The sequence below is a fragment of the Tursiops truncatus genome, chromosome 21 (genome assembly GCF_011762595.2).
Source record: "Tursiops truncatus isolate mTurTru1 chromosome 21, mTurTru1.mat.Y, whole genome shotgun sequence".
NCBI classification, from domain to species: domain Eukaryota; kingdom Metazoa; phylum Chordata; class Mammalia; order Artiodactyla; family Delphinidae; genus Tursiops; species Tursiops truncatus.
The window spans coordinates 13,516,615-13,532,649 of record NC_047054.1 but is presented as its reverse complement, the minus strand read 5'-3'; the positions used below and the strand labels follow the sequence as shown (position 1 = coordinate 13,532,649).

At 43.1% G+C, this 16,035-nt stretch overlaps 1 protein-coding gene across 5 annotated transcripts in view; it reads left to right on the top strand.

Moving 5' to 3' along the window:
• LRP2BP (LRP2 binding protein) overlaps positions 1-16,035 on the top strand; it is a 62,458-nt gene that overhangs the window by 26,425 nt on the left and 19,998 nt on the right. For all 5 annotated transcript variants that reach the window (XR_012328889.1, XM_073798534.1, XM_073798531.1 and 2 more), the window contains 4 exons: positions 6,124-6,266; positions 6,348-6,453; positions 7,339-7,562; positions 9,175-9,349. Coding sequence is in view for 4 of the 5 variants with exons in the window: in XM_073798534.1 (XP_073654635.1) it covers positions 6,124-6,266; positions 6,348-6,453; positions 7,339-7,562; positions 9,175-9,349 (648 nt within the window). In the remaining variant the exon portion in view is untranslated. The remainder of the gene's footprint in view (positions 1-6,123; positions 6,267-6,347; positions 6,454-7,338; positions 7,563-9,174; positions 9,350-16,035) is intronic.

Genomic DNA, 16,035 nt, shown 5'->3' with positions numbered 1-16,035 from the left:
CTTCCCCTCCATGCCCTCTGCCTGTCTTCTGTCTGTAGAAAAACTTTAGTCAAAGAATAAATTCAGAGAAGTGAGAAAGTGCAGAAGCAAAGGAAAACAAGACCAAGTAATAATAGTTTAGTCGCTGAATGAAGTCGGGGACCATTAGTCCCTCCTCATAGGGCTATAGATAATATTCTGGGCCGTCTCCTTTGAGCTGTTTTATAGATACTGAAACCCCCACTAGGTGAAAGCAATTAACTACATGATGACCAGGCTGTGTAGCCATGACATAAGCTGCCACAGTTCTGAGAACTGGCTTCAAAGAAATGGGAACAAACCGACCCTGGAACTGAAGACTAACTGTACTTAAAACAATGAAGATGACGCTGACCAGACCACCATGTGCCCAATTTCAAGGTGACTGTCGGAGCTGACTGGGCTGTTTCTGCATGTAGCCCCCTCCCTCCGCCTAAACAACCCTGAAACTCCCCTTTAAAAGTGCTTGTCCAGGGCTTCCCTGGTGGCTCAGTGGTTGGGAGTGCGCCTGCCGATGCAGGGGACACGGGTTTGTGCCCCGGTTCGGGAGGATCCCACATGCTGCGGAGCGGCTGGGCCCGTGAGCCATGGCCGCTGAGCCTGCGCGTCGGGAGCCTGTGCTCCGCAACGAGAGAGGCCACAACAGTGAGAGGCCCGCGAACCGCAAAAAAAAAAAAAATGTGCTTTCCCTCTGATTTGTCAGTGAGGAATCAGTCTCTGAACATAAGTCCACCATTCTCCCCGTTGCCGGCCTCAGAAATAAAGCAGACTTTCCAGTAGCCTTGCCTCTTGAATATTGGTTTTTGAGTGGTGAGCAGCTAGACCCGTCTTTCAGTAACATTTTTTGGGTTTTGGGCTTTTGGATTTGGAACATGTGTTTGGGGTAAACGTCGTTAAAGAAATGTACTTGTGCCTAGATTGTCTTTGGAACCCTGAAGGATCATGGGTCAGAGGCCCACCTGATAGGATTTTGGTAGACAATATAAAAGGTTACTGCTGCTGAGGTACTCTGTACCTGAGTTTACGGCCCAGGGCTCTGGGTTTTGGTTTTGTTTTTGTTTTGTTTGTCCATGTCTGTCTATGTCTGATTGTCTTAATTGTTAGGAATTGGCTACCGGGGGTTGAGCTTCTTGGCGACTGTAGCAAGGACCCTAAGATTTAGTTGCTGCACCCACCTGGGAACAAAGCTCCTTCAAAATGGGCAATGTTAATTCAGTTCCCTCTTGCAGCCGTCTAGGCTACATTCTCCAAAATTGGGAGACTTTCTGTTATGAATCCATGGAGAAATAAAAGATGGTTATTTTTTGTAATACTAAGTGACCATAATATTCTCTAGACTCTGGAGCACAATGGCCTGAAAATGGATCCTTAAATTACAATAAAACTTTGCAAGTAGATTTATTTTGTAAACAGGAATAAAAACGGGATGAAATACCTTATGTACAGTCTCTTATGTTCTTGAATCAGAATAAACCTGTGTAGAGTAGATGTAAGGTAATGGTCCAACAGGAAGGAAAGGCACAGACATCTGTTTTGCTGGATTCTAATGAGAAGGAGGGTGACTTGAGGGCTGAGTGGCCGCTCGGACGCTCCCCTCCACACTTACAGGGTGGCGCTGCCGCTCCTTCACTGTCAGCATTTGAGCCTCAGGCTCTCGGGCCCCTGTGCCCTCCACCCCAGTCTCTGAGGGTTGAGAAACAGGAATGGCCTCCCCTCTCATTACCTGCCAGGGTGTGCAGCTTGGCCATGGGTGCGACCCAAGTGCGGATAGGGCAATATCCCTTAAGGCAGGTCCCCGTGGGGTCTGTGAATGCCGAGGCTGGGCAGCTGCTGGGATGGATCTGGGTCCACTTCCCTGTCCGCTTTGGATTTATTTAACTGGAAGAATAATATGCCAACTTATAGAGATGACTCGAGAATGGAAAACCTTCATTGATTTTTGGTTTTTTTTTTTTGCAACCCACAAACTAACCTGAGCAGATGTTCAAAATGTATTAAATACCCTCCTCACTTCAGAAGAGCATAGGATGGTGCTGGATAAAGCTCGAGAGGAGGCAGATCTGCTTCGTGCAGAAACCCCTGGCAACCCGGTGAGGGCTGCTGTGTGCGGGGCTACACAAAAGCAGATCCTGATGGGGATGTGAATGCTGGAGACAGGCCCGAACTTTACTGAGATTGCGTTCTTGCAGGATTGCGAAGAGGGATGCCAAAACAAGCCTTAATAAAGTACAGGAGGTAAAACAGACCAAATGAGGATCCTTCAGAATTTCCAGAAAGGGTCTTTAAAGCTTATAGGCAACATACAAAGAGAACTTATAAACGTCAGAGTGACCAGTTTTGGTCAGAGCGCACCCAGTATACAGAAGAAACTGCAAAAGATGGAAGGGCCTTTAGGAATGTCTATGTCTTGACCTGTTGAAACTGCCTTTCAAGTTTCTAATGGCGGAGACCAGGTTCAGGAGAAAAGGGAACAATGGAGAATGAAAGAGGCTGCTCTGCGGGCGGCTACCTTAACACCGGGAAGAGCTGGATGGAATCAAGGACTCTCACAAGGGACTCGGCAAAAGCTTCCGCTCACACGGGCACCCAATAGCCGGACTCCGCCAGTGTGCATATTGCAAACAGGAGGGACACTGGAAAAGAGGGTCCCGTCCTAAGTAAGCCTCTTGAAGGTAAACAGCTGGCACATCGGATGCCCGAGCTGAGAATGACAGTGACCAAGAATGCCAGGCCCTAGGGGTTCCTTTAAATCTTGTGAAGTCCATCATTTCCCAAGCGGAGCCCTGGATGACTATGACTGTGGGAAATTAACTTGGATTTTGCTTGATATTGGACCATTTACTCAGTTTTAAATACCTGGCTTTCTAAGCTTCTTTCTAAAACTATGTTAGTAACTGGGGTGTCCAAAGAAACCTAGAAAATGCCTTTTTTTCCAGCTGCTAAACTGTCAGTTGGGGAAAACGCATCTGAAGCATACCTTTGTATACATGCCTGAATGCCCCATTCCCTTTCTGAGACGAGATTTACTAACTAAATATCAGGGTTACCTTTGCCCCTGAGTGGACAGACATTAAAGTACCACCAGAGCAGGCTTGCGCATTGCAGGCTTTATTACTCCAGTCCCCAAAAGAACAGCCTGCAACTGTTCCAGAAGAGATTTGCAAAGGGGAGTCCGAAGACCTGTGCAGACGGGAGGCTGGGAATAGCAAAGAGCTAGGCCTATACAGCTTAGGATACCACCTGAGGTCAGCTTGTACACGATTTAAGAACAGTTAGATTGTAAAAGAGACTAATCCAGTAGTCGCTAACCCATATTCTCTGCTCACTAATCTGTCCAGACATTGCTGGTTTACTGTATTAGAGTTGAAAGATGCCTTTTCTTGCATATCCTTGTTTTAAATCCCGAGAGTTGTTTGTTTTCAAATGGGAAGATCTTGGTACTAAGAATTAAACAACAGTACTGCTGGACAGTACTTCCTCAGGGATTTAAAACTTTACCCGCGATGTTTGGAGAAATCCTGGCAAAAGATTTGAGGGACCCTCAACTAAATGAGGGAGCCCTGCTCCAGGACGTGGTTGATGCTGGTTACCAGTAAAACAAAGGACACAGACCAGAACATGGTTGTTTTTTTGTTTTTTTTTTTTTCAGAATATGGTTTTGATTTCAACCTTTTTGGTTGCACAGGTCTATCAAGTATCCAAGAAAAAGCACAGAGTTCTCAATCCCTCTGTTAAATATTTGGGTTTTGAACTCTCACAAGGACAGAGAGACTTGCCCTCTAATGGAAGGGACGCTCTAGCTAGGGCTGCAGCTCCCACCAAGAGATAATTGCAGGAATTTCTGGGAATGGCTGGGTTCTGCCGTATTTGGGTCCCCAACTTTGGACTCATAGCAAAACCCATTTAGGAAGCTCTTAAAGGAGACAATGAACATCTAGACTGAAATCATGGAGGATAAACCCTGAAGACCAGCTCCATCTTCGCGGGTTGGGACCTTATGAGGAATGCACCGAAAAAGGGAGAAAGCACATTGCGGGAGGAATACCGCAGTGGTTCCAACCCTGACGCTGACTTTCCCGAGTGGGCAAGTGAACCCCCAGAAAAAAGCCACGGGAAAGAAATTAGGGTGAGTGGGATTGCTGCAGTGGTGGCTTTGAAAAGTAAAATTTAGAAAGCAATTTAAATAATTTGCTAGTAACCAGATTGATTTTCTTTTGTTCTGCCTTCTCTTTGTTTCGAACCTCCCAGGCTTGGACAATTCAGTGATTAGGATTTTTCAATCTTTGGCAAAAGTAGGTAATTTCTCTAGCTTTTGGATATGTCATGTAAAACCTTCTGTATTTGATCGTGCTGACCCCTGGGTTGTGCCTGTCGTTAATTTTTGACCATTCCCTAACTTCACCGTGACTTCAGGTGTGCACATATCAAATTAGGCTAATCAACAAAATGTCCTGTCGTGTTTTTTTCTTGAATAAGCCAAAATTTGGTCTCCTTGTGTCCTCAGAATAAAAAACAACCAAAAAACAAACAACAAAAAAAAATCCCTGGCACCTACCCTTGTTAGGGTTCTATTTGGTGAGGATATTGTAGAAACCACACTTAATTCTCCCAGCCTGTGTTCCTTCGATACTGTTTCAGTCAAAGGTGATAATGATCAACACACTCCAATTCGTAAAAAAGTAAGACCCCGATCCCTGGCTCGCCAGTGTCCTAGGTAAAATCCCTAAAAATGAGTCAAAGTGTTCGCACGTCTGGCGTTCTGTATGCCCTCACAGTGTACATATTTGCCCCACCCCGTACCTATTTGCCTACAGTTTTTATTACCAATCTTGGGCCTATGAATGCCTTGACAGCTGGTGCATAAGTGGTATTTGTTTGGGATCAAAATGTTAACTTGAAACCAGGAACAAGAGAATATTCTCAAATGAGTGCTAAATGGTTTGATTCCTCAAGCCCCTGTTAGGCCTATGCCCCTTATCAGCAGGAATTAGCCAGAGCTGTCCTCACCCTTTTTCCTCAAGAGTTGAGTAATGATCGAAAAGCAAGGAGGGACTGAAACCATGGGTCAAATCCACTTCACCTGCCTTCAGTAATCAAGGTGGTTTTTTAAGACTCTCATGTGCTCCAAGCAGCATGTAGCCTAAACAAGATGTTTGCCCGAGTTGTTTTCTAGGAACTTGGAGTCAGCTGTGTCTAGTTTGAGCTGAGCTGGTTAAGACTGGATAGAACCACCGACCCTTCAACTGGGCATGCGTGTCTGTTGCTTAGTGACTTTGAACGTGCAGAGGGCTATAGCTTAGTTACACCTGTGCAGAGCAAAGATTCCCGCACCTTTTTCCAATCGTCTTTCTCCAGGCTCCCCACACCTCCAACAGCCCGCTGCTTTCTACTTTATCCTATAAATACCCCGAGCTCCTTGCCTTTGGGGAGGCGGATTTGAGATTTGTTCTCCCATCTCCTGCTTGGCTGCCTTGTAAACCCTCTGCTGCAAACCTCGTGGGCTCAGCATTTTGGCTTGCTGTGCGTTGGACAAGAGGAACATAGTCTAGTAAACAATTTGTGTCTGGGTTTTTGGAGGGAGGAAAGCCTTTTGTTGGTGGTTAGAACGTCCTCTGTGTTCTGTGACTATGCAGATGTCGTATGAAGATGAGTGTAGTAGACGTAAATTTATCACTGAGCACAGCTAGGGAATGTGTGCTTGAAGAGAGAAGACAGAGTTTGGGGCTTACACGTGTCCTGTAAGGATTAAAAATGTGGAAGTTACTGGCTATCCTTACACTATAAGTTCTAAGAACTGTGCCGATTCAGAATAAGGGCTATGAGGAGAGAAGAAGGAAACCATATTGAGAGGTAATGCAAATGTGGAAGCTATAAAATGAAGGGAATGCTTTATATCCCAGAGCTTCTGGGAACGCTGACCCAGGAGATGGACTTTGACTTATTTCTAGCCCTGCAGAGTCCAGGACAACCATACCTGTTAGGTGTAGACTCATGACATTCTACCTCATGTCGGAGGGTGAACGCTTTACAGCATTATTGGGAGAAAACTTAACTTGGGTAAAACTAAACTAGGACTTTCTGTTTTGTGCTTTTCCTTTGTGGAAGGAAAAAGGAGTGGAATATATGAAGAAAATCGTTGATTCTCCATGTCCCAAAGCAAGACACTTACAATTTGCAGCAGCTTACAACCTTGGAAGAGCTTATTATGAAGGAAAAGGCGTTAAACAATCAGACGAGGAAGCTGAAAGGTAATCTGACTTGAGAACAAGATTTTTGTTTTAATCAAATGCCTTAAACAAAGAATAACTTGCCTTGCCCTTCTCTTCTAGACTGTGGCTTTTTGCTGCAGACAATGGAAATCCAAAAGCTAGTGTGAAGGCTCAAAGTATCCTAGGATTGTATTACTCAACAAAGGAACCCAGAGAGTTAGAGAAGGTAACAGTGATTTATTTGTTTAAATCCTAGCATCCTGTGTAGATTAATATTTGGTGAGGAGTAAGTATGTAGTCTGAATATCTCTTACATTTCTTTCAATGTAAAGAAAGCTTACGTTTTAGGATCTCCAAACTCATTTCACCTTTCCTCAACTATGAATGCTGCCTTCCCTGCCTCTACCAAAGGAGACCACGGATGTGAGCACTTTGTATGCTATAAAAAGCACACATACAAAATATTCTACCATAAAAGGTAAAAGAGGAGGGAGAGTCAGTACTACCTCTTTAATCACCAATGATGGAAAACCCTTTCCAAGAAATCTTACAAGGAGAAGGAAATGAGGCGTTAAAGGCAAACTTGTAGGAGGCACATAACCCCCAAGATCCTTGTCAGATAACTGAGGAGCTACTTGGAAATCGGTTTGAACTAACTCAGATGCACTGTAGCTGAGTATTGAGCAAACGTGCTTGGACCACATGCAGGTTTTTATCCTTGGTTTTCTTTGATCCCGTTGGAGCTCCAAGAGGATCTGAGAGATAGCTGCAATCTCACATCAGCTGCTCTCCTCTCCTTGCTGTGCCTCATTACAAAGCCTTTCAGACGCTTGGTTCCTATTTCCCACCTTTTTGGTCCTTCCTCTGGAAAATCTGAAAATCCTGAAACTTGAACAGCTGAGCTCGAGCCAGTGACCTTGCCTATACTGTGGGCAGACAACGGGCGGGCTCCCCTCAGCACCCTCTCTCAGGCATGCGAAGTTGGTGCTAGTCTGACATACATTCAGGGGGTTAGAACGGTGTCCTAGAGATGAATTAATAGTACTATCTTATAGAGATATTCCATTTATAATCCACCTTGTGAATACTAGGGAATTGTGCTTTCTCCTAGGCGTTTTATTGGCATTCAGAAGCTTGTGGCAATGGAAACCTGGAATCCCAGGGTGCGCTTGGGCTCATGTACTTTTATGGACAAGGCATCCACCAGGATACCGAGGCTGCCCTGCATTGCTTGAGGGAAGCAGCAGAGCGTGGAAATGTCTACGCTCAAGGGAATCTCGTGGAGTATTACTATAAGATGAAATTTTTTACAAAGTGTGCTGCATTTTCCAAAAGGTAAGCTGGATAAAAGTATTTATAAAAACTCTTACTAGATGTTCTATGCCAGGTCTGTTTAATAGAACTCGTTGCAGTATTGGAAATGATGGCTATTGGTACTTGCAGTGTGGCCAGTGCAACTGAGGATTGAACTTGTAATTTTCATTGGATTTTAATTTTAATAGCCACACGTAGCTCCTGGCTACCATATTGGATAGTACATCTGTTAGTCTGCAGAACTTCAGTGCTATTTGCTCTGTATACCAGCTAAGTAATCTTACACAAGTTTAACTTTGGGGGCATCAGTTCTTTTGTAATCCTGCAGAAGTATTTTCTTCTTGATTTAAAAAATATAGTGAATATAAAGTGTTTAACACAGCTTGGCACATGAGAAATACTAAACTTTTTTTCCTACACCCTTAGCCATAGGTTCTATAATTGCACAATTACAATATAGCTTGATGAGGACTGCACAATGAGAATGGTTAAAAGACTCCAACACTAACATAAATTATATGGAAATTTCTCTCCTCTGAGGCCATGTACTTTCCTGCATTTACCCACAATGTACAAATGCAACAGACCTGGGTGTCCTCTAAAATGGCTATAAGGCCATGCTGCCCTTTCCCTCCCAATAATGCCCTTCCCACGGAGCCCACAGGTTCCCCTCTCCCCGAGCCCAGTGTGAGGCAGACATCCACACTGAAGGATGAAGGAATTGCTTTTACCCTCTCCTCCCCAACATCATGGCCTCCAGGCAGCAGGCCACTTAAAGGTGTGGTCTCTGATGTCTCAAATCCTCTAGTGCCCATATGGTTAAAACTAAGACTTCGAACAGTTCTTTTAAAAATTTTGAAACTTTCCATGTTCCTATTTCCCACAGTATTATGGCTGACGTGGAGTTGACTTGTTTTCATGTAGTTCTCCATTGCTGTATCTGGGTTATAGAGAAGGACTTTTTATTGCCCGTTATCATAGATGTGTAAGTTTATTAATGTGTTTTCTGGTCCTGTGTGACTAAAGTCCAAATTCAAGGTTGATGTTTAAATACCCAAAGAGATAGAAAAATATTTTTTTCCCATTGTTTAAATCTGCAAAGTGATGAGTTCTTGTAATATATATATATATATATATTTTTTTTTTTTTTTTTTTTTTGCGGTACACGGGCCTCTCACTGTTGTGGCCTCTCCCGTTGTGGAGCACAGGCTCCGGATGCGCAGGCTCAGCGGCCATGGCTCACGGGCCCAGCCGCTCCGTGGCATGTGGGATCCTCCCGGACCGGGCCACGAACCCGTGTCCCCTTCATCGGCAGGCAGACTTTCAACCCCTGCGCCATCAGGGAAGCCCAAGTTCTTGTAATATTTTAAACTTAATTTTTTTTAGTGGTTATTAAGCCTGACCAGTATAATCCTAGGAAGCCATATAGTAACCACTGTAGTTAGTTCCGATTCTTCTGGTGTTAGTTGACTGTTCTATTTACCCTTCACCACAGAGCAAACAATTTTGTTCTCAAACTGGTAGAAATAATAGAGAAACCACTTGGGGCACATGGACAGTTTCTGGGCATGTTTATAAAAATGTAAACTATAACTGATACCGTTTTTAATTTCACAACTGGATGTTGTAACAGGATTGCTGACTACGATGAGATTCATGACATCCCCATGATAGCCCAGGTCACGGACTGTCTCCCAGAATTCATCAGCAGAGGCATGGCCATGGCCTCTTTCTACCACGCACGGTGTCTGCAGCTTGGCTTGGGTATCACAAAGGATGAAGCAACAGCTAAACACTATTATTCTAAAGTAAGCCTGACAACAAATATAAATTGACTCAATAGAAATTTCTGGGTTTTTAGTTGAGACTTGGACATCTTTTTAAATCAGTGTTTTTATTCCTACTTATTGTGCACATAACCTCTGTCTACCAAGAGGATGTCAGACATGCAGCTTGTTTGCAAACAATTCTGTCATTCTTTTTAATAATTAAACACAGATGGTAAAACTTCTATTTTTTTTTAATAGTCTGTGCCTACAAGACACCTTCAGTTTATTAATTTATTTATTTTTGCTGTGTTGGGTCTTCGTTTCTGTGCAAGGGCTTTCTCTAGTTGTGGCAAGCGGGGGCACTCTTCATCGCAGTGTGCGGGCCTCTCACTATCGCGGCCTTTCTTATTGCGGAGCACAGGCTCCAGACGCGCAGGCTCAGTAGTTGTGGCTCACGGGCCCAGCCACTCTGTGGCATGTGGGATCCTCCCAGACCAGGGCTCGAACCCCTGTCCCCTGCATCAGCAGGCAGATTCTCAACCACTGCGCCACCAGGGAAGCCCTAAAATTTCTATCTTAGATGCAAATTATTCTATTTCACTGTCTGCCGCCTAAAGCCCAGCACCAAGACCTTAAACCCAGAACGTGCATGCCTTCTTTCACCCAGAAAAAGTGTGAATCTCTATTTCATTCTAGTACATTAGAGTACATTTCATTAAGGTTTCTTTTTGCATGACATCTACCACACTTAGGTGGATATTGATGAATTTGAGTTAACCAGTTAAAATAAGCCTTTTCATGTTTTAATCCATGTGATCAATTTATTTAGATAGTGAATGGATTTCACATCTAAAATCAACTGTTAAAAAGTGCAGAGGGGGCTTCCTTGGTGGCGCAGTGGTTAAGAGTCCGCCTGCCGATGCAGGAGACACAGGTTCATGCCGCGGTCCGGGAAGATCCCACATGCCGCGGAGCAGCTGGGCCCGTGAGCCATGGCCGCTGAGCCTGCGCATCCGGAGCCTGTGCTCCGCAACGGGAGAGGCCACAACAGTGAGAGGCCTGCGTACCAAAAAAAAAAAAAAAGTGCAGAGGGAGTGTGAAAGGGAATCATGAATAGTAACTGCAAGTTTAAAAAACAAAAAACTGCACAACTTAGGTCCATGACATCCATAAGTCCAAATGAGAATTAGATCATAAAATTTCATGCAATGCCAAACTGTTCAAGCTGGAGCCAGGGAACAAGGCAAGGAACAATTTTCTAAGTCCCTTGCCTAAATCTGATCACGTTACAGCAGTGGTTCTCAAAATTATTTGCATAGTAAAATCACATGGGGAATCTCTTAATAATTCCTAAAGCTCAGGCCTTATTTCAGAAAAATTAAATCACCATCTCCCAGAATGGGACACAAGCAGATTTGTTTAAGCTCCCCAGGGGGTTCCAATGTGTAGGCAAGTTTGGAATCTAAGTTATTTTGTTGGAAATTTAAAATTTCCAGAGTATTAAACCCATACCAACACAAATAGAGGAACACAGTACAAAAATACAACTGACCTGGGGCTTCCCTGGTGGCACAGTGGTTAAGAATCCACCTGCCAATGCAGGGGACATGGCTTCGAGCTCCGGTCTGGGAAGATCCCACATGCCGTGGAGCAACTGAGCCTGCGCTCTAGAGCCTGCACTGTAGAGCCCGCGAGCCACAACTACTGAAGCCCGCGGGCCTAGAGCCCGAGCCCCGCAAGAGAAGCCACCACAGTGAGAAGCCCACATACTGGAAAGAAGAGCAGCCCCCGCTCGACGCAACTAGACTAAGCCCATGCGCAGCAACGAAGACCCAACACAGCCAAAAAAACAAATACAACTGACCTTTGAGATATTTACCATTACACCATTAGTATGAATAACAGCTGTCTTTGTTTAATCTAAGTGTTCTGTATATTATACCAATTTCCAAACCAAGTCAATTTCAGATTCTATGCTATCTTTGGTACCCTTTCCAAGTAAACATAGCAGAGAGCTCTGGGTGGAAAATATCCTGAAATATGGTATATGTTCAGCCTAAATAAAAGCATAATAAACAAATTACAATTTTAAAACTATTTTCCTTATAGTGGGAGATAATACAGCCCCGTTACTCAATTTTGGCCACTGGATTTTATGGGAGATACTTCCTCTAAGTTTTCTCCATTTTAAAAGTAAGCCAGTGAAGGACCTGGAATCATGTCAGATGAGGCACAATAACAAACTCTGAGTATTTTACTCAGAGAAAAGACGTGAGGGGCTTCTGATAGCAGTCTTCATCAGACTGAAAGGCTGTCCTACAAAAGAGGCATTGTAGGGAAGGGAGAATGACAGCCCACGGCAGTATGTTACAGAAAAGATAAGGCCACAGATGAAGAGACCCTGGGCTGAAAGTCAGGAGCCCCAGGCCTGGTCTCAGCTTTGCCACCCTCAGACTGGGTGACTACCCACTCCTTTCCCTCTCAGTTTCCAGGAAACCAGCAATGTATGTCCTCCTAGGAACGGTCAACGATTCTAAAGGGTTGGGGATAGGGGATTTTAGCTTAATACAAAGAATCTTCTAAAATAACTGTTTATAGGTAAAACCTTAGTTTTTATTTCCTAAAGGTGGTGACTTTTTAAATATTTATTTATTTTTGGCTGTATTGGGTCTTTGTTGCTGCATGTGGGCTTTCTCTAGTTGTGGCAAGTGGGGGCTACTCTTCATTGTAGTTCGCAGGCTTCTCATTGTGATGGCTTCTCTTGAGCATGGGCTCTAGGTGCACAGACTTCAGTAGTTGTGGCACGTGGGCTCAGTAGTTGCGGTGCACGGGCTTTGTTGCTCCGTGGCATGTGGAATCTTCCCAGACCAGGGCTTGAACCCGTGTCCCCTGCATTGGTAGGCACATTCTTAACCACTCTACCACCAGGAAAACCCAAGGTGGTGACTTAAAAAAAGTTTTTTTTATATTGGAGTATAGTTGATTTACAATGTTGTTGGTTTCAGGTGGACAGCAAAGTGATTTAGTTATACATATATCTTTTGTTTTTTTTTAATTTATTTACTTTTGGCTGTGTTGGGTCTTCGTTGCTGCGTGTGGGCTTTCTCTAGTTGCAGCGATTGGGGGCTACTCTGTTGCAGTGTGCGGGCCTCTCATTGTGGTGGCTTCTCTTGTTGCAGAGCACGGGCTCCAGGCGCGTGGGCCTCAGCAGTCACAGCACGTGGGCTCAGCAGTTGTGGCTCGCAGGTTCTAGAGCACAGGCTTAGTTGCTCTGTGGCATGCGGGATCCTCCCGGACCAGGGCTCGAACCCGTGTCCCCTGCATTGGCAGGCGGACTCTCAACCACTGCGCCACCAGGGAAGCCCCATGTATCTATTCTTTTTCAGATACCTTTCCCATATAGGTTATTACAGAGTATGGAGTAGAGTTCCCTGTATTATACAGTAGATCCTTATTGATTATCTATTTTATATATAGTTGTGTGTATATGTTAATCCCAACCTCTGAATTTATCCCTCCTGCCCCACTTTTCCCTTTTGGTAACCATGTTTGTTTCTGAAGTCTGAGTCTGTTTTGTAAGTAAGTTAATTTGTACCACATTTTTAGACTCCACAGATAAGTGATATCATATACTTGTCTTTCTTTGGCTTACTCACTTAGTATGGTAATCTCTAGGTCCATCCATTGTTGCTGCAGATGGAATTATTCCATTATTCCAGGTCTTAGTTGCAGCACGTGGGATCTTCGTTGCGGTGTGTGGGATCTTTAGTTGCAGCATCCTGCATGCTGCAATGAACACCTGGCATGCTGCAACTAAAGTACCACGTCTTCTTTACCCATTCATCTGTCAATGGACATTTAGGCTGTTTCCATGTCTTAGCTATTGTGAATAGTGCTGCTATGAACACTGGGGGGCATGTTCTTTTTGAATTATGGTTTTCTCCGGAAATATGCCCAAAAGTGGGATTGCAGGATCACATCGCAGCTCTATTTTTAGCTTTTTGAGGAAACTCCATACTGTTTTCCATAGTGGCTGCACCAATTACATTCCCCCCAACCTTGTAGGAGGGTTCCCTTTTCTCCACATGCTCTCCAGCATTTGTTACTTGTAGACATTTTTTTTTAATTGGAGTATAATTGCTTTACAATGGTGTGTTAGTTTCTGCTTTATAACAAAGTGAATCAGTTATATATATACATGTGTTCCCATATCTCTTCCCTCTTGCGTCTCCCTCCCTATCTCACCCCTCTAGGTGGTCACAAAGCACCGAGCTGATCTCCGTGTGCTGTGCGGCTGCTTCCCACTAGCTATCTATTTTAGGTTTGGTAGTGTATATATGTCCATGCCTCTCTCTCGCTTTGTCACAGCTTACCCTTCCCCCTCCCCATATCCTCAAGTCCATTCTCTAGTAGGTCTGTGTCTTTATTCCTGTCTTACCCCTAGGTTCTTCATGACATTTTTTTTTCTTAGATTCGATATATATGTGTTAGCATACAGTATTTGTCTTTCTCTTTCTTACTTCACTCTGTATGATAGACTCTAGGTCCATCCACTTCACTACAAATAACTCAATTTCGTTTCTTTTTATGGCTGAGTAATATTCCATTGTATATATGTGCCATATCTTCTTTACCCATTCATCCGATGATGGACATTTAGGTTGCTTCCATCTCCTGGCTATTGTAAATAGAGCTGCAATGAACATTTTGGTACATGACTCTTTTTGAATTATGGTTTTCTCAGGGTATATGCCCACTAGTGGGATTGCTTGTCATATGGTAGTTCTATTTGTAGTTTTTAAGGAACCTCCATACTGTTCTCCATAGTGGCTGTACCAATTCACATTCCCACCAGCAGTGCAGGAGTGTTCCCTTTTCTCCACACCTTCTCCAGCATTTATTGTTTCTAGATTTTTTGATGACGGCCATTCTGAGTGGTGTAAGATGATATCTCATTGTAGTTTTGATTTGCATTTCTCTAACGATTAATGGTGTTGAGTATTCTTTCATGTGTTTGTTGGCAATCTGTATATCTTTTTTTTTTTTTTTTTTTGGCGGTACGCAGGCCTCTTACTGTTGTGGCCTCGGCAGGCGGACTCTCACCCACTGTGCCACCAGGGAAGCCCTGCAGTCTGTACATCTTATTGGAGAAATGTCTATATAGGGCTTCTGCCCATTTTTGGATTGGGTTCTTTGTTTTTTTGTTATTGAGCTACATGAGCTGCTTGTAAATTTTGGAGATTAATCCTTTCTCAGTTGCTTCATTTGCAAATATTTTATCCCATTCTGAGTGTTGTCTTTTGGTCTTGCTTATGGTTTCCTTTGCTGTGCAAAAGCTTTGAAGTTTCATTAGATCCCATTTGTTTATTTTTGTTTTTATTTCCATTTCTCTAGCAGGTGGGTCAAAAAGGATCTTGCTGTGATGTATGTCATAGAGTGTTCTGCCTATGTTTTCCTCTAAGAGTTTTATAGTGTCTGGCCTTACATTTAGGTCTTTAATCCATTTTGAGCTTATTTTTGTGTGTGGTGTTTGGGAGTGTTCTAATCTCATACTTTTACATGTACCTGTCCAGTTTTCCCAGCACCATTTATTGAAGAGGCTGTCCTTTCTCCACTGTACATCCCTGCTTCCTTTATCAAAGATAAGGTGACCATATATGCATGGGCTTATCTCTGGGCTTTCTATCCTGTTCCATTGATTTATATTTCTGTTTTTGTGCCAGGACCACACTGTCTTGATTACTGTAGCTTTGTAGTATAGTCTGAAGTCAGGGAGCCTGATTCTTCCAACTCCGTTTTTCGTTCTCAAGATTGCTTTGGCTATTCGGGGTCTTTTGTGTTTCCATACAAATTGTGAAATTTTTTTGTTCTAGTTCTGTGAAAAATGCCAGTGGTAGTTTGATAGGGATTGCATTGAATCTGTAGATTGCTTTGGGTAGTAGAGTCATTTTCACAATGTTGATTCTTCCAATCCAATAACATGCTATATCTCTTCATCTATTTGTATCATCTTTAATTTCTTTCATCAGTGTCTTATAATTTTCTGCATACAGGTCTTTTGTCTCCTTAGGTAGGTTTATTCCTAGATATTTTATTCTTTTTCTTGCAATGGTAAATGGGAGTGTTAATTTCACTTTCAGATTTTTTATCATTAGTGTATAGGAATGCCAGAGATTTCTGTGCATTAATTTTGTATCCTGCTACTTTACCAAATTCATTGATTAGCTCTAGTAGTTTTCTGGTAGCATCTTTAGGATTCTCTATGTATAGAATCATGTTATCTGCAAATAATGACATTTACTTCTTCTTTTCTGCTTTGGATTACTTTTATTGCCTTTTCTTCTCTGATTGCTGTGGCTAAAACTTCTAAAACTATGTTGAATAAGAGTGGTGAGAGTGGGCAACCTTGTCTTGTTCCTGATCTTAGTGGAAATGCTTTCAGTTTTCACCATTGAGGACAATGTTGGCTGTGGGTTTGTCATATATGGCCTTTATTATGTTGAGGAAAGTTCCCTCTATGCCTACTTTCTGCAGGGTTTTTATCATAAATGGGTGTTGAATTTTGTCAAAAGCTTTTTCTGCATCTATTGAGATGATCATATGGTTTTTCTCCTTCAATTTGTTAATATGGTGTATCACGTTGATTCATTTGCATATATTGAAGAATCCTTGCATTCCTGGAATAAACCCCACTTGTTCATGGTGCATGATCCTTTTAATGTGCT